Here is a 17,858-nt window from a genome sequence, read left to right on the forward strand (position 1 = left end):
TATCGGGAAGATCATATGATAGTTGTTGAAGTTCAATTTTTATCTGACTTCGGCATCAGGATAAACTTGGCCTCATTGAATGAGTTAGGAAATATTCCTTTCTCTTTGATCTTTTTGAAAGAGTGTGAGAAGGGGTGGTATTAATTCTCCTTTATTATTTTTTCTAAGGATTTTATTTTTAAGTCATCTCTACAGCCAATATGGGGTTCGAACTTAGAACTCCAAGATCAAGAGTCACATACTCTACCAACTGAGTCAGCCAGGCATCCCCAATTCTTCTTTAAATGTTTGATCGAATTCACCCATGAAACCATCTGATCCTGAGCTTTTCTTTGTTGGGAGGTTTTTGTTTTTGTTTTTTAAGATTTTATTTATTTATTTATTTATTTGACAGAGAGAAAAATCACAAGTAGGCAGAGAGGCAGGCAGAGAGAGAAGGGGAAGCAGGCTCGCCACTGAGCAGAGAGCCCTACATGGGGCTCGATCCCAGGACCCTGGGATCATGACCTGAGCCGAAAGCAGAGGCTTTAACCCACTGAGCCACCCAGGCGCCCCTGTTGGAAGGTTTTTGATTACTGATTCAATCTTACTAATTATAGATCTATCAGATTTTCCATTTGTTCATGATTGAGTCTTGCTAGTGTTTATGTGTTTCTAGGAATGTCTTCATTGTCCAGGTTACCCAGTTTGTTGGTGTACAATTATTCACAGTATGCTTTTATAATCTTTTTTTATTTTAGTAGAATCAGTAATAATGTCCTCACTTTTATTCCTCATTTTGTAATTTGAGTCTTTTACTTTCTTAGTTGCTCTAGGTAAAAGTAGGTCAATTTTGCTGATCTTTTTCAAAGAACCAACTTCTGGTCTTGTTGATTATCTCATTGTTGCTCCATTCTCTTTCAATTATCTCCATTTTAATCTTTTTATTTCAATCCTTCTGCTAACATTGGGTTTCATTTATTCTTCCTCATCTAGTTCCTTAATACATGAAGTTAAGCAATTTATTTGAAGTCTTTCTTCCTTTTTAAGGTAAGTATTTATAGCTTTCCACTTCTCCCTGAGCACTGCTTTCACTGCATCCCATGAATTTTGGTATTCTGTGTTTTAGCTTTCTTTTGCCTGAGTTATTTCCTAGTTTTCCTTGCGATTTCCTCTTTGACCCCCTGGTTGTTTAGGAGTGTGTTTTTTATTTCCACATATTTGTGAGTTTTCCAGTTTTCCTTTTTGTCATCAATTTCTAGTTTCATTCCACTGTGACCAGAAAAGATGCCCTGAATCATTTCCATCTTTTCAGATTTACTCAAACTTGTTCTGTGGCAAGAGGAATCCTCCTTCCCCTATTGCAATAATCCTCCTTTTCTTGTTGCAATAATCCTTTTGAACAAAGTTTCTATCTAAATCCATTTATTTTTTTAATGTGGCAGACTGGAGGATGAAGCCCAGCTTTCTCAGCCTGGCTACTGGGGGCCCTTGGAGACCAGATGCCAGCCAGAGTTTCAGGGGGAAAATTAACCTTGTCTCCTTCACCTCAGGTTCCACCTATTGCAAACTGACTGTCCTTGCCCAAAAAGCTGCCAGGTCAGCTCCCACTTCCTTGCTTTGTATCTGATGTTATCACTACCTGGGCTGCTTTTTCCTCCTAGGCTTGGCCAACTCCTGCTTGCCCCTCAGGATGGAGCTTGAAAAGAGTTTCCCCTCAAAATCCTTTTCTAACCCTCTTCCCACCTCTGAGGCAGAGGTCAGAGCTTTCACCCTTGTGTCCTCAGACCATGGGCTCAACTTACATGTTTAATACCCTATTCCCATCTTTATAGAGGCCTCATCATGCCGTGTTTTAAAAGTTGTGTATTTCTGTCCCTTTCCTGAATCCCATGGATGAACTTGAGCTCTTCTGAGGCCGAAACTGTTATCTTCTTCGCCTTGGTGTTCCCCAAAGAGGCATGCAGTAAAAGTTTGGAGAATGAAGAAATGGGAAGAAAAGTAGGGATTTCTCAAGGTGTCCCTCACAAATGTTATGCAAAGTAACGGAACTGTACTCAATTGTTTTGTAACTGGCCAGGAGTGAAGTGGTGTTTGTGGTGACCTTGAAAAGAAGAACTAGAGAAAGTTGGTCATTCTGTTGAAGTATCTGTATGAGTGCAGAGAAGGGTGGCCCTAACCCAGTGCTTCTCAAGCAGTGACCTTTGTGCACCAACCTCCCCACTCCATTTACACTTGGCAATGTTTGGAGACATTTTTTGGTAGTCAAAGATGAGTAGGGGAAGCTCCTGACATTCTGGGGGTAGAGGCCAAGGCCATTGCTTAACATCCTACAGTGCACAGGACAGCTCCCCACCATGAAGACTCATTCAGCCCCTAATGCCCAAATACCAATAGCACTGAGGTTGTTAAACCATGCCAATCCAACACATGGGAAGCTGCAGGGCAGGGGGTGGGAATCAGGGAGGGAATGAAGCTTGTCTGAGGAGGTGGATTTGAGGGGGATATCAAAGGATAAGTATGTGCCATAAAGATGGAGAAACCCCTTTCTCCATCCATTGCAGTGAGATGGAACCATGTGAAGGAAGCATGGAGAGCACAACAGGGCATGGATGTTCTGGGAGTGACAAGGATGTGGCTGAGGTGTGTGAGGGATGGTGGTTGAGAGAAAGGGGTGAGGTAGGTGACAGTGAGATTGTGAAAATTCCTGAGTTGCTCTCATTGGAGTTGACCCCTCATTTGGAGGGAGAGGGGCAGTCACAGAAGGATGTTTAGCAGGGGAGGGATAGATGGCCTAATGGGGAACCTAGAGGCTGAGGAGGTAGCTGTTTTAATGGTCCTGGAGAGAAAGGTCAAGAAGACCTGATCCAGGCATGCGTGGGGGAGGGGGCAGATCGGGAACTTGGTGACTCATGGGAATGGGCGATGAGAGAGGGGGAAGTGAAACAAAACCCTGGATGTGAAGACTTGAAATAGGCCTTACACTTCTCCTTCCTCGCTTGCACATTAATGGCCTTTCCCTGGGACCACGGGGTGAGTTGCCCACTTGATCAGGGTTTGGTGGACAACTTGATATCATGCGTCTATAAATTGAAGCCTAGAGGTCATTTGACCAGTCGAAGGATTACCTGGGCAGCGTTCGGCCCTTGGCTGAGTTCCCTTTGACCAGTATCCAAGAGTTGCTCACCACACACTGGGGACAGAGCCTCCCTGTGTGCATTAATTCAGTGCCTTCTCAAAACCACCAAATGAGCTAGGAAATGTTGTTATCTTCATTGGAGGGAGGAGCAAGTGGAAGCAGCAACAGGTCAAGTGGTGAAGTGGGCATTTGAATGACTTTGAAGAACTTAAGTCATTTTTCTTAATTAAGGGGAGATTCATGTAACATAAACTAGATGATTTTTTTCATAAACTAGATGATTTTATTTATTTATTTAAAACTAGATGATTTTTTAAAAAGATTTTATTTATTTATTTGACAGACAGATCACAAGTAAGCAGAGAGGCAGGCAAAGAGAGAGAAGGGAGGAAGCAGGTTCCCTGCTGAGCAGAGAGTCCGATGCGGGGCTTGATCCCAAGACCCTGAGATCATGACCTGAGCCCAAGGCAGAGGCTTTAATCCACTGAGCCACCCAGGCTCCCCTAAAACTAGATGATTTTGAAGTGAATGATTTAGTGGCATTTAGTACATCCACCATGTTGTGCAACCGCCACCTCTATCTGATTCCAGAACGTTTTCGTCACTTCAAAGAGGAACGCCACACCGACTAAACATTCACCCTTTCCGCAGTCCATGGCAGCCTGTAATCAGCTTTCCATATCTATGAATTTACTTATTTTACATATTTCATATAAATGGAATGAAATGAGTAAATTTCATATTTCATATAAATGGAATGGAATGAAATAAGTAGCCTTTGTGTATGGAGTACCACACTTAGCATATTTTTGAGGTTCATGCACGTCATATGTATCAGGACTTCAGCCTTTTTTTATGGCTGAATAATACTCTGTTTTAGGGATAGACCACATTTTGTTTTTGCATTCATCCATTGATGGGCATTGGGTTGTTTACACGTTTTGGCTACTATGAAGGGGCTTAAACATTTAACCAGTGTCCACAACCAACATCACAAAAACCACTTAGATGGTCTCTAGACCCTGTGATTAAAGATTAAAGCAATGGTGGAGAGATTAATGTGATCTCCTTCCAGAGGAGGGAGCTCCAGAGTCTTCCCCAGGATAGCAGGAAGGGGTGGAAGAAGGCTTAATGCTGCAAGTTGGGCCTTGAGTACTATTGGACCAGGTAGTTGCTCCTTGGGGTGCTTTATACCACGGCAAAGGGGACCTCATGGCTTCCAGTGAGGGAGGAAAAGATGCAGACTCACGAGATTCAGGAAGTGATTCAGACAGTGACCTCTTAGAGGAACAGCCAGAGAGGAGTTTAAATTGGAGAAGAGGAAGAGACCTGTTTCACCAGATCCCAGTGAGTGCCAGACCAGAAATTGTGCCCTGGTGGGACGTAGCAGTTAATGGAGACATGGGAGCATGATGCCCTCCTTGCTAAGATGGTGGGTATCAGACAGCATGTCCTGTGGAACATTCCCACATCCTGAAGGGAGAACCTAGGGGAGAACCAGACATGAGGAAAGACATGGAGCCAGTCTGGGATGCACTGAAAGTGAGGAGCCTGTGGTCCTTCAATGAGACATGTCCAAGAAGACATACAGGTTTAGAGTCCAGGAGAGAGCTCTGGGGTAGAAATACAAGCTGGAGGCCCCAGCAGAGCCCAGGTATGTTGTCCCCTTGCACCTGAGTGGTAGGCATTTCAGAGGTTTCCTGAGCCCACTTCATGTGTTGTGTCCAAGGCTGATTTCTAAAAGCACAGGGCCAGACATAGTCCCTGCCCTGGGGGAGCTTAGAGTTTGGTGGAAATCAGAATTAGATAATTACAAGGATAATATTTTAAAATATTTTTAAATTTTTGTTTATTTATTTGAGAGAGAGTACATGTATGAGTTGAGGTGGGCAGAAGGAGAGAGAAAGAAAGAGAAGCAGACTCCCCTGAGCCCGGTACTGGGCTTGGTCCAGACCATGAGTTCATGACCTGAGTGGAAACCCCAGGTGCCCCATCTTTTAAAAAAATCTTAATGTAAATTCTGTTAAAGAGTACTATTCAAACAGGAAAGGGCACAAACCACAAATGTTTTACTCAAAAATGTTTCAGAGAGTGACCACATCTGAGCAGTTAGGACCCAGATCAAGATACAAATCTTTACTGGAAGACCCCAGGAGGGCCCCACTGGACCCTTCCTGTCACTACCCCCCAATGGCAACCAGTATCTACACTTCCAATGGCAAAGATTAGTTTTGTCTGATTCTTTTTTTAAAATTATTTTTATTAACATATATTGTATTATTTGCCCCAGGGGTACAGGTCTGTGAATCATCAGGCTTACACACTTCACAGCACTCAACATAGCACATACTCTCCCCAGTGTCCATAACCCCACCACCCTCTCCCTCCTCCACTCCCCCCAGCAACTCTCAGTTTGTTTTGTGAGATTAATAGTCTCTTATGGTTTCTCTCCCTCCTGATCCCATCTTGTTTCATTTTTTCCTTCCCTACCCCACAAACCCCCCACCCTACCTCTCAAACTCCTCATATCAGAGAGATCATATGATAATCACCTTGGTTTTGTCTGTTTCGAAACCTCACATCAAAGATGTCACATAGTGAGGACTCTTGCGTCTGGATTATTTCACATTATGTCTCTAAGCTTCTCACGCGTTGTACAGAGCTGTTATTTGCTTCTTCCATTGCATGAATACGCTGCAGTCTATCTACCTGTCTTACTGTTGATGGGCATTTGGGTGGCTTCAATTTTTTCCTGGCAGCCACAGCTGCCATGAACGTTCTCGTACACATCCAGTGAATGCTTCTATGAACTTGTGCTGGACACACACCTTGGAATGAAATTGCTGGCTCCATGCTCAGTGTCAGTCGAGAGTGACCAGCATTCTCCCAAGGGTCTTGTACCAGTTCCCACTCCCCTCCCCCTTGACAATGTAGGAGAGTTCCAGTTGCTCCTCATCTTCACCAACACTGACATTTTTACACAAGGGCGATGCTAATCTTCTCGGGTTCTTTCCAATTTTAGGATAGGTGCTACTGAAGCATACTTGATATTCTTTAAGGAAAAAATGTCATTGTGGCTACGTAGACACAACTTACAATCTACTGTTTCAAGTGCACATTTAGTGGCATGAACTGCATTTACATTGTGCAATTGTCGTTATCATCTGTCCTTAGAATGGGTAAAATTCTATACCCATTAACCATTAATTGTCCATCCACATCCCCAACCCCTTTTTAAATAATGGGTTTTTAAAAGTTGTCCTTTTTATTGTAGTTTAAAAAAACATAAATTTTATCATCTTAAATATTTTTAAGTGCATGGTATAGTAGCATTAACTACATGAACATCATTAAGCTCTAGGAAGTGTTCATCTTGCAGAACTGAATCCCTACCTACTGAAAGCTGTTTCTTGTTTCCCCTCCCATAGTCCCCCTTTACCTTCTGTTTCTAAGAATTTGGTTACTTTAGATACTTTGTATAACTGGTCTCATGCTGTGTTTGTCTTTTGGTGATGGTTTATTTCACTTGGTGTAGTGTCTTCAACACTTGATGTTCTTGATACCATTTTTACTATTTTAATCATAGTGGTGGCTGTGCAGTGACCTAGCACTGGGGTCTTTACTTGCATTTTCTTGAAAGCTACTGACATTAAACAGCTTTCTATATGCCTATGGGCCCTTTGAATATCTCACTTTTTTATTAGGTTGTGTGCCTTTTTCTTACTGATTTTTGGAAGATTCTTATATATTCTTTTTATACTGTGAATGAATCCTTTGTTACACACTTGTATTGGGAAATATCTACTCCTGCCAGAGTTACATTCAGAAATATTTTTACTTTTAAAAATAATACAAAGAAAAACAAAACAAAAGACAAAATAATACATGTTCGTTCAAAAGCTGATCTCTCCCTACATCCTGAGGTAAACTTAACACATAAGGATACGCTTAACAATGCCAATGGTGCATTTTTTCCCCACTGAACAATGTACCTGATGAATACTATTCCCCATTTCACAGAGGAGGGAACACAGGGAGACATGGGGAGGTAAAGTGCCTCGCCTGATGTTTGAAATCAGGAATCTGTTATTTTCTGCCACTCTAAAAAGTGTCACATTCCAATTTATAAACTTTGGTTCCGAAGGCTGTCAGCTCCTAAGGAATCAGTGTCTGCTATACGTTTCTTCAGAGATGTCCTGTCCAGGCTCCAGTCAGAGCTGGCCCTCCTGGAGGCAGGGATCAGGTTGAGGTTATCATTTCTGGATCTTGATCTCTGCATACTCAGTGGTCTCCTGGTTCTGAAAGTTGTGCGACTTCAGCCCGTGGAAGCTGAGGCTGGCATAGTAGAGCTCCTGCTCCTTCTCTGAGGGGGAGGTGGCCGCAGCTGGGGGCAGATGGTCTGAGGGGCTTGCTGAGCAGCGTTTGCTCAGGTGATCCTGAGTGGAATGAATGAAAGTCATTGGAGCTGCCCTTTGGGTCTGGAGAAGGGAAGAAGGGGCTGGGGTGCACTTACTCATTTATCCACTTCATGCCCATTTCCTGAGCATTCATCCATCCATTCATTCATTCACTCATCCATTCATTTGTATCTTTAACAAATTTTTATCATGATGATATTGAATCCTTACAACTCCCCCACTCCCCTGTGGATGGTATAACTGTTATCCTCATTTTATAGATATTAAAACAGAGTAAGCAAAGTCAACAAACTCTTCAGCACACACAATCTCTGACCTCAAACAGCCTATCAGGACAAGGAGACAGTACCAAATTGTCACTCGCGCACAAACACACACACACACACACACACACACGATAAAATTGTAACTTATGATCTGGTACACAGGAGCAGCATCAACCCAGGGGCTCACACGATGCTGGGAACGTGCCTGTGATTATTACAGGGAGGCATGGTGATGGTCTGCCTGCATAGGGCAGAGGGATATTCAAACTGGAGCATGAAAGGTGAATTAGGGATCTGGCCAGTGCAAATGAGGAGGGTCAAAGGAAATCATGTGTGCAAAGGCACAAAGTTACAGAAAACGAGCCCTGCCTGGGGTTAAGGAGCTACTTTTGTGGGCAGGGGAAGGAAGTGGGCTGGAGAGCTCAGCAGAGGACAGGTCACGGGACACCAGACCAAGGAAACTGGACTACATGTCCCATACAGTAGCTCCTAGCCACATGTGGTTACTGAACACATAAAACATGGAGATTCTGAGTGGAGGTGTGCCATGAGTGTGAAACATACCCTGGATTTCAAAGACTTAGTATGAAAAGAAGAAGAAGAAGGAGTGAGGGAAGAGGAGGAGGAGGAAGAGGAAGGGAAAAGGGAAGGGAAAGGGTAAGAGGAAGAGGAAGAAGGGGAAGAAGAAAAGAAGAAGAAGAAGAAGAAGAAGAAGAAGAAGAAGAAGAAGAAGGAGAGGAAGAGAAGAAGAAGGAGAAGGAGGGGAAGGAGAAGGAGAGGAAGGAATAATTCAGACTATCTCATTAATAATCTGTACATTGATTCTGATGATATGATGGTAAAATAATATTTTGAATGTATTGGGTTAAATAATATATTACATCAAAACTGATCTCATATTTCTTTCTACTTTTTAAATGTGGCCATTAGTAAATTTTAGCTATGTACATGGTTCATATTATCTTGTTGAACCATGCTGATTCAGACAGTTGGGTCACAGGTGTTTGGGGAATTTCTTGCCCAAAGCTTGGGAGGTAAGGTGGAGAGGTGGCGTCATGGAGGTAAGGCACAGAAAGTGGCCCAGGAGGGAGACAGCAAGGGCTCAGCAGGGAAGGGGCTACATGGAAAAAAAAACTTTGCTAAAAGGGAAATGGGTGGAACTTGGCCCATTACTGGGTCTTGCTGATGGACGGGAGGGGAGAAGAAAAGGGGCTCTTGGGTCTCTGAGTTGAGCCCAGCTAGAAATCCTGAGGGAGGGCCAAATTTGGAGGGTCCATGATGGACTCATCTTTTAGCATGCTGAGTGAGCCACCCCATGGTCCATCCCAGGAGAGGTGTGTCCAGGAGGGACACCAGATAGAAAGAGATGCTCCAGCCACTCACCTGGGAGACCATATTTGAGGCTGGATGGATGCCATTCCTGCACACTGCTTTCCTGGTTGACTTCTGCCTGTAGGTCTTCACTCTGAGGGGAGAGATCAGAGCCTTTCAGCCTGGCTGCTTGCAGCTGGGAGCCTGGAATGATGACTGACTGAGGCAGGGCAGGAAGGCTGCCATCTGGCTACAGAAACTAGGAGGAGAATGCATGTTCTCTGCTCCCTGACAGTGGGAACCGCATTTGGGAACAAACCACTCCCAGTCTCTATGTCAGGAGGCAGATTCCTGATGCCACTTGGACAAATTGTGTCCCCTCTGGCTGCATCACTTCCCCAGGTTTCTTCAGCTCTGGGCTTCGAGTTTGGGAGATTCTTTGGGTCACCCAACCTCAGGAGGCCTTCACTCAAAGCAGAGCCCTCACTCACGTGAAGAAGATGATGAGGTAGAGACAGAGAGCAAGCAGGGTTGTGACACGAGCTCCCCAGATGGCCCCCTGAATCACACCTGTCCTGGCCCCCGGTCTCCCTGAAGATAAGAGACCTGGGGTAAACTCCAGTCCTGCTAAGGCACCTGAGCACCCAGCCTTCTGGAATCCATGACCCAGGGGTGTGCCTACAGCTACCCAGGACTGGCTCCTTTGTCCCCCACCCCTCTATGTGACCCCAGCCTCCTGTTCCCCTGGCCCTTCCCTCAATCCCTCTCCTCTTCAACCTATGGATGATTCTGACCTCAAGTGCCCCTTTGCCCAAGTCAGAGTCACTTGTCTCTTCAATGTCTTCATGCACCCTGATTCATGTGCCCCCTTCCCCGGGCATTGCTCTTCATAACTCCCTGACCTGGCAGTAGCAGGATAGCCATGCTGTTTCCCGTGGGCATTCCAGGCCTCACAGCTGAGTCTGAGGCTGGAGCCCAGTGGCCCGCTGAGCCTCAGGGAGCTGTTGGCCCAGGATCCCACAGAGCTGGAGGTGAGGGTCCAGGAGGTGTTGCTGTGGTTCCCCTCCAGCAGCTCCTCCCCCAGCCGCCAGTGCACAGAAAGGGGCATCTGGGATTGAGCCGAGCAGTGGCAGTGCATGTCCTCGCCCTCCCAGGAGTAGGAGGGACCAAACAGCTTCAGGGGGGCTGTGGGCAGACAGCAGAGAGATCAGAGGAGGCCACCCTCCCCAGCGCCCAGTTATGTCCCAACTTCCCAGATATGTCCCAACTCACTCTTCACAAGGAGGCTCATGGATGCTTCCAGGGAGCCCAACAGGTGCTGAGCTTGACAGATGTATCTCCCATGGTTCACCAGTTCCACCTGGGGAAACTCCAAGATCCCAGGATTTGAGAGTTGTGAGGGCTGCAGAGTCAGGCTATCCCGGGTCCAGCTCACCCTGGCAAGAGGGTTGCTGTCGTCGATGCAGACCAGGCGCAGGGGCTGGCCCTCCTGGACTGGGAGAGATGAGCCATTGCTCAGAGCCTCAGGTCCTGGCAAGACAGAGAGAAAGCTAAGCCCTGGTCCTCACTGGGCGTATTGCCTCACTCTCAATCTCTCTCTCTCTCTCTCTCTCTCTGTCTTTTCCTCACATCATGTATATCTGTTTCTTCTCTTCCAGCACGTGATTGAACCCCATGATCATGAGGTCAGCTGAAGGGGACAGGACTGAGAGCAAGCACCCATGTACAGAGGCCCATGTACATTCTGTCTTTCTCTAAGTTCACTAAGACCTGTCTAATTTAGTTGTGTCTGAGAGTTCACAGTCTTGCGAGCAAGATACCCAGAATCAGGTGTCATAGAGCAGTGTGATGTGTTTTGTGATAGGGGTACATTGTGCTCAGGGGAACCCTGAAGATGGGAATTCAGTGAGACTGTCAGGCATGGAGGACTTCCTGGAGGAGGAGAGGCTAAAGTGAAGCATGAGAGGGGCCAGGAGCTAGCATGGAAGGACATTGCTGGAGGCTGGCACAGAAAGTGTAGCTGCAGCTAAGGTGTGAAATGGCTCTGCATGCTCAGGGAAGAGCAGGCAGTCTGTAAGGCTTGAGTGAGTGTTGACATATGACATTGCTGTGGATTCAAAAATAATAATAGATTAGGGAAAGACAGTAACAGTGGTTTACTGGTATGTGTTTAACAACCAGCTCATTGGGGAGGAGGAGGGGAGGAAAAAAAGTCTTGATTTGCCAATTTCCTTGGTGTAAATACTTCCCCCTTGGCCGATTTCAAGCACCCGACTAAATGTCACTGAACTCAGAATTGGGAAAACATGGACACAATTGGCTCTTGCCTGCTGGTGAGAACCAACTCCAGTATGTCACTGAATGCAACGCCTCCCTCAAAAAACCATGTTTTTGTCTATCAAAGTCACCATATGCTAAGTCAAAGGGTCATTACTAGGCTGGAAATAAATCCTTTCAAGTAACACACAGCTGATCTCCTTCATGGAAAAAGAGTTTCTTCAGATCATTAAGAAAAAGACCACAAAGAAATACAAATGACTCTTAAGCATAATGAAAGCTACACAACCTATTTACAAGATGATTATTCAACTTAAAATGACAGTGAATTCACTTAAGATATCAGCAAGGATGAAAATGTTCAGCAGGTTGAGATTATAAAAACAACGGCTTCTGTGCAGTATGATTCAGCAGTAACTGTAGAAATTGCAAACATATCCCTTGATTTGGGACTTTTCTAGGAAATTATCTTACAGACACATGCACACATATGGAAGATGTTTATACAAGTTATTTGTTTCTATATTATTTGCCTTAACAAAAGTCTGGAAACACCATGGCTTTCCACCAGTGGGGACTCATTAAGTAGTTCGCAGTATAATATACTTCTAATTGGAAGACCACGGAATCCTCAGTAAGAATGAAGAAGCTTTACTACGAATGCATAGAGAAAGTAATGTACCCATTTGACATTTCACTTACTTAGTTGGGACAAATGCATCATGGTGGTGTTAATACTTTTAAAGACAAGGGAAGATAGACCAGGGCTTTATAGAAAAATACAATGTAAACTTAAAATTACTCCACCATGAAAAGTTTATTAAAAAATAATAGCTAAGTGAGAGGCACCTGGGTGGCTTAGCCAGTTAAGCGACCAAATCTTGATTTAGGCTCAGGTCTTGATTTCAGGGTCCTGGCACTAAGCCCAGCCCTGAATGGTTGGGATCTGGGCTCAGTGGGGATTCTGCCTGAAGATTCTCTCTCTCTCCCACTTCCTCTGCCTCTCCTCTTCCTCTGTCTCTCCCCATGTGTGCATGCTCTCTCTCTAAAATAAATTAATAACTCTTAAAAAATAATAGCTAAGTGAAATAAGTCAGCTGGAAGAAAGACAAACACCAGGTGATTTCATACATATGTGGAATTTAAGAAAAAAAACAAAAGAGCAAAGGCAAAAAGAGAGAGAGAGAAATCAAGAAACAGACTCTTAACTATGCAGAGCAAACTGATCATTTCCTAGAGAAGAGGAAGAGGGGTAAGGGGGAAATAAGGAGATTGAGAAGGGTACTTGTGATGAGCACCAGGTGAGGTATGGAAGTGATGAATCACTACATTATACACTTGAAACTAATGTTGCATTATATGTTGACTAAATGGAATTTGAATGAAAACTTAAAAAATAATAGAGATGCAGAGGAGTTATATAGCATGGTGTGTATGTATGTGTGTATTTTTAAATGTAGATGTGTAGATTGTATTTGGAAAAATAATCAAGAGGGGAGGTACACAGGTGCCAAAGACTATTTTATTCTTACTCCATTTTGCTGGGGACTGGATCATGTTCTCTTTAAGCTCATGTGTCTAAGCCCTACCATCCAACATGGTGGTATTTGGAGGTATTTGGATGAGTCTTTGAGGGTGATTAGGGTTAGGTGAGGTCATGAGAGTAGGGGCCTTGGAAGGTATCAGGGCTCTTTTTCTCTTTTAAAAAGATTTTATCTATTTATTTGTCAGAGAGAGAGAGAGCACAAGCAGAGGAAGCAGCAGAGGGAGAGGGAGAAGGAGAAGTAGGCCCATCTCTGAGCAAGGAGCCCAAGGCAGGACTTGATCTCAGGACTGTGGGATCACGACCTGAGCCGAAGGCAGACACTTAACAAACTGAGCCACCCAGGTGCCCCTGGATTAGTGCTCTTATAAGAGGAGACACCAAAGAACTCACTTTCTTTTAGTTGTGTGAGAGAAAACAGTGCCAGAAAGCAGCTGTTTACGAGAAGTGAGCTCTCATTGGGAACCAAACTGGCTGGCAGCTTGACCTTGGACCTGCCTCCAGAAATGTGAGGAATGAGTGTCTGAGGCTTAAGCCCCTCTGTCTGTGGTATTTTGTTATGGCAGCCCAAGCAGACCAAAACACATTTTGTGTTTACTGTTTTAAACAATAATACTATGATGTGGAAGGGAATTGCAGGAGTAGGTGGGGTCCAGATCCTAAGGGGAATGAGGGGAGATTTGCAGGGAGAACGTAGCTGGAACGCTGGGGACGGCCACCCCCATCAGGCACAGAGGTCATGCAGTGCCCTTGAGAGCAGGGTCAGCGGTGGGGAGAAACCAGTTTGTACCCTGAGGAGCCAGTGGGCTGCTCCCCACCTCTGCTGCCCCCACACCTGAACCTTTCTCCCACCTGAGTTCTGAAACCCCAGCTCTGCTCTGAAGGATGGAGACAGATGCCATTTGCACCATAGCCCAAGATGAGAGATTGTACCCTACCTGTACCTTCTCTTCGGAACACACTGATGGTCAGGTTCTGGGGTGCATCTGAACAGATAGACACAATTGTTTTCAGATGCAGAAGGTCGGTGTTGGCCCTTTTCCCCCAGAAACTTCAGAAATGGGAAAGGGATGGAGTCTGGTGTTTTCTTTCCTTCCTCCCCAGGATTCAAGAACCTGCCTCCTCAATACCCACAGCCCTCAGGGACCCTGGCATCCTGGCCTGACACTCACAGGACACGTTGAGCTGGACAGTCCTCTCCGTGCTCACACCAGCTCCAGGGAAGGTCACTTGAAAGGTGAGGTTGGTGCCATGGTCCTGGGGCCTCGGGGTGAAAGTGAGCTCGGGGGAGTGGGGAGCCTTGGAGCCCCAAGAGGGGAGGGCGACTCCGATCCAGGAGAAGGTGGGAGGTGTCCCCCTCTCACAGGCCCATGGCACGCTACAGGTAATGTTCTTGGGGTGGCCAGATTCTAGGGGCCCCTGGATGTGGATGTCAGGTGTCTGTGTCAGAGCTGAGGAGGAGATATCCTGCACTGGAACCCTGAGTGTGCCCCTAGAAGTAGCCTCCACCCCAGGCCAGCTGTCTCCTCCCCAGCCAGGATGGAGATCAGGGGGTCCCTTCCTGGCCCTGCTCCAGAAACCCTCAGGATCCACGAATGGGACATGTGTCCTCTCCTTAAGCCCATTCCTTACCCGTCACATGCACGAAAAGCTGATTCTGCTGATAATTGTATCTCACATGAGACCCTCTCTCCACCCTAAAGAAGTATGTCCCCGAGTCCCTTCTCTGTGCATCTCTGATGTCCAGGGAGCAGTTTTTGGCCTGGGGGTTCCCAAGGAGGTGGAATCGGCCCTGGGTCTCCTCCTGCACTTTATGACCTGGGTTGTTTGTGGCCCCTGGAGCATCGTGGTGTGAATTGGCTCCTTCCCAGAACCAGTAGCCATAAGCTGGGTCATTATTAGTGTATTTGTGGGGGTAGAAGAAGCAGCAGGGTACGGAGGTGCACAGGCCCTCCTGCACCGTCAGGAACTCCTGCACCAGCATCTGGTATCTTGTATACTGAGCCAGGGACCCTGTGGAGAATTGAGGGTGAGTGGCAGCTCCAGCTCCCTGGGCCCCCTCCCCTCGGCCCACTTATCTGCCCACAGCAGGGACAGCAGCAGCGGCAGCATCTTTGGGGTGAGAGTCATGGAGCTGCCACAGGACAGAGAGGAAGCCCCAATAGGAAGGCCAAGGCTAAGGTCTGAAAAGTGACTGGCCACAGAAGAGGAAGTTGGTGCTGGGACGCTGGCGATGACAGCATGGACCTTGAAGACTAACAACTTCTACTTTCCAGGTGGGGTCCCAGCCAGCCACCACCCCCCAGTCCCTATTTGCGGCCTCCATTCCCACCAGGAAGGCCAATTACAGCTTCTAGAAACCCCATATGGTCAGTCCTGCCAGATGTGGGATGCAGGAGGGGTGAGCAGGGGAACCTTGAGGCATGAAAGGTGGGGCTACCTCCCTACTGTGGGCAAGGGATGTGATTGATGTGTAATTAATGAGTGAGCACGACACCCACATCATGAACACCTCCTTTCAGGGCTGTGGAGTCAAAGTGGAGAAGGACAGACTCCATCTCTGTTCTTAAAAACTTCCCTCACACCCAAGGGGACAGAGAAACTCCAGGCTGTGGCAGCTCCTGTTGGTACAGTGTGAGCTGGTGGATGCACGGTCAGGGGCTTAAAGGAAACACCATTGCTCTGGGCAGCTAGGAGGTGAGTTCCCAGGTATGAATGGCCAGAGTGGACAAGGACCAGGACTCACCAGTGTTCCAGGGCTTGCTGGCCGGCTCACAGCCCTGAGAGCCCACATCGGGCCACACCTGAGACCTGGGCATTTGCAGCAAGATGATAGCACTGCATGACGTTGAGGGAGAATGTCCAGGTGTGCCTGGCCCTCCTCCCCTCCAAGGCTCATTTTCCCCAGCGGTCACATGGAGGGATTGCTGTGCCCAGCTCTTATCTGTGGGAGAATATGAGGACAGTGGTGGGCATTTTCCAGGGACTTGGGTGTGGCCATCTTACACGTCAAATGTCTGGCCCTGCCCATTCCTCAGTGGTACTTCATATTCCTGCTTTTGGTAAGAAGGTCCTGCTGGCCAGCTGTGTCTTAGGGCTCCTTCATCTGTGGCCTCCCACGAAGAGATCATGCGTACTAGATGCTCACTGTGCTGCCTTGGGAAGGGGTCTAATTCTGTGCATAGCTGGAGGTCTATATTCACAGGTTGTTATGGGCTGAATTGTGTCACCCTAAATTTCATATGTTCATCTCCAAACTTCAGTACCTCCAAATATGACTATCTTTGGACATAGGGTCTTAAAGAGATCATTAAGGTAAAATGAGGCCATTGGTGTGAGCTCCACTCCAGCAAGACTGGTGCTTTTATAAGAACAGGGGATTAGGAGGGGCCCCTATGTGGTTCAGTCAGTTAAATGTCCTGGAATCGAGCCCCACATCAGGCTCCCTGCTCAGTGGGGGTCTGCTTCTCCCTCTGCCTGCTGCTCCCCATGCATGTGCTCTCTCTCTCACTCTCAGAATAAATAAATAAAATCCTAGAAGAAGAAGAAGAAGAAGAAGAAGAAGAAGAGGAGGAGGAGGAGGAAGAAGAGGAAGAAGAAGAAGAAGAGGAAGAGGAAGAGGAGGAGGAGATTAGGACAGAGACATGCACAAGCAGGAGACCACATGAACACAAGGGTGAACCAGCCACCTACAAACCAAGGAGAGAGGCTTGTGAAGGAGCCTGTTCCACCCACAATGTCTAGCTTCCAGAGTTCTGAGAAATGAACTTCTGTTAACTAAGCCTCGGGGTTAGTGTACTTTGTTATGTTAACCCTAATAAACCAACGTATGGGATTTTCAAGAAGGCAGATGTGTTCACACAGGTCTAGTGCTCTGTGCAGGCTGGTCTGGCCCACGCTGGTCACAGTCCACACAGTGGCCAGTGGCCAGTCTGTAGGATGAGGCCACTCCAAGGGTGGAGGGGAAAGGAAGGGACAGGTTTGGTAATTGGAGGAAACACCTGCTGCTCTTCTGTGCTCTAATCTCTGCCTTGCTCTTACTTAGATGAACATACCTCCCCTTCTCTCCCCAGGTCAGGATAGCCTCCATGGGCCTCTGCTCAATCTGGCCCCTCTGCTGGCTGAACCCATCCTCCTGCACCCTGAGCACCTGTCTCCCATCTGTTGAGTGGTGGGTCCTGGGAGCTGAAGTAAGACTAACCTTGGTCTATTCATCTGTTTGGCCAGAGAACCAGGGCCCCAGTCTTCCCAGGGCAAAGCTCCCAGTGTGAGGAGCCAATGGCTAACACCTCACCTTGTGTGGCTGTGGTGGAAGTTATATATGAGTGTGTCTGTTGTGTTTGTGTGTCTGTGGCCTGTGTGTCCTGTAGGTGCATGTGTGTTTGTGTCTGCAGTCTCTCTGTGTGTCTGTGGTATGTGTGTATTTCTTTGGTCTGTGTACATATATGTGTGTGTGTTCTGGGTTTGTGGTCTGTTGTGTGAATGCCTGAGGTATGTCTGTGTATATATATGGGTGTGATTTCTCTGTGTGTATTTGGAGGTGTGTCTGTCTCTGTGTGTGTATGTCTGTGTGTCTGTTTGAAGTGTACGTGTGTCTGTAGGTCTGTGTCCTCTGTGTGTGCATATCTGAGTTACTCGTGCATGCCTGCTTAAAGTGCCTGTGGCACGTGCGTGTGCATATGTGTGCACACTCAAATATCATTTTCCCAATGACAACATCCGTGGACAACATATTGAAAACTATAATCCATTTCATATTCTCTCTGTATCTTTTTCTTTCATTTTTCTTCAAACTCCTTATCACAAATCAGCCTAAAATATAATCTGCTTAATTATTCTTTGTCTGTCTCTCCTGCTGAATCCACCCTGGTTAGAAAAATGCTTGGCATACACTAGGTGATCAATGAATATGTACTTTAAGAATT

At 46.4% G+C, this 17,858-nt stretch overlaps 1 protein-coding gene and 1 non-coding gene across 2 annotated transcripts; both read right to left on the reverse strand.

Annotated features, from left to right (window-relative positions):
- Nucleotides 1–6,057: 6,057 nt before the first annotated feature.
- Nucleotides 6,058–6,160, reverse strand: LOC122914841. The gene has a single exon (XR_006385909.1). It is a non-coding gene; the product is annotated as a U6 spliceosomal RNA (small nuclear RNA).
- Nucleotides 6,161–7,371: 1,211 nt separating this feature from the next.
- LOC122911759 (sialic acid-binding Ig-like lectin 13) lies at nucleotides 7,372–15,203 on the reverse strand. Its single transcript, XM_044256759.1, is given in 10 exon segments — nucleotides 7,372–7,554; nucleotides 9,186–9,267; nucleotides 9,605–9,704; nucleotides 10,016–10,038; nucleotides 10,040–10,298; nucleotides 10,386–10,643; nucleotides 13,872–13,919; nucleotides 14,106–14,384; nucleotides 14,566–14,949; nucleotides 15,015–15,203. Coding segments are annotated over 10 exon segments (1,665 nt in total). The 5' UTR covers nucleotides 15,064–15,203.
- Nucleotides 15,204–17,858: the final 2,655 nt, after the last annotated feature.

Source organism: Neovison vison, chromosome 7, assembly GCF_020171115.1.
Source record: "Neovison vison isolate M4711 chromosome 7, ASM_NN_V1, whole genome shotgun sequence".
NCBI classification, from domain to species: domain Eukaryota; kingdom Metazoa; phylum Chordata; class Mammalia; order Carnivora; family Mustelidae; genus Neogale; species Neogale vison.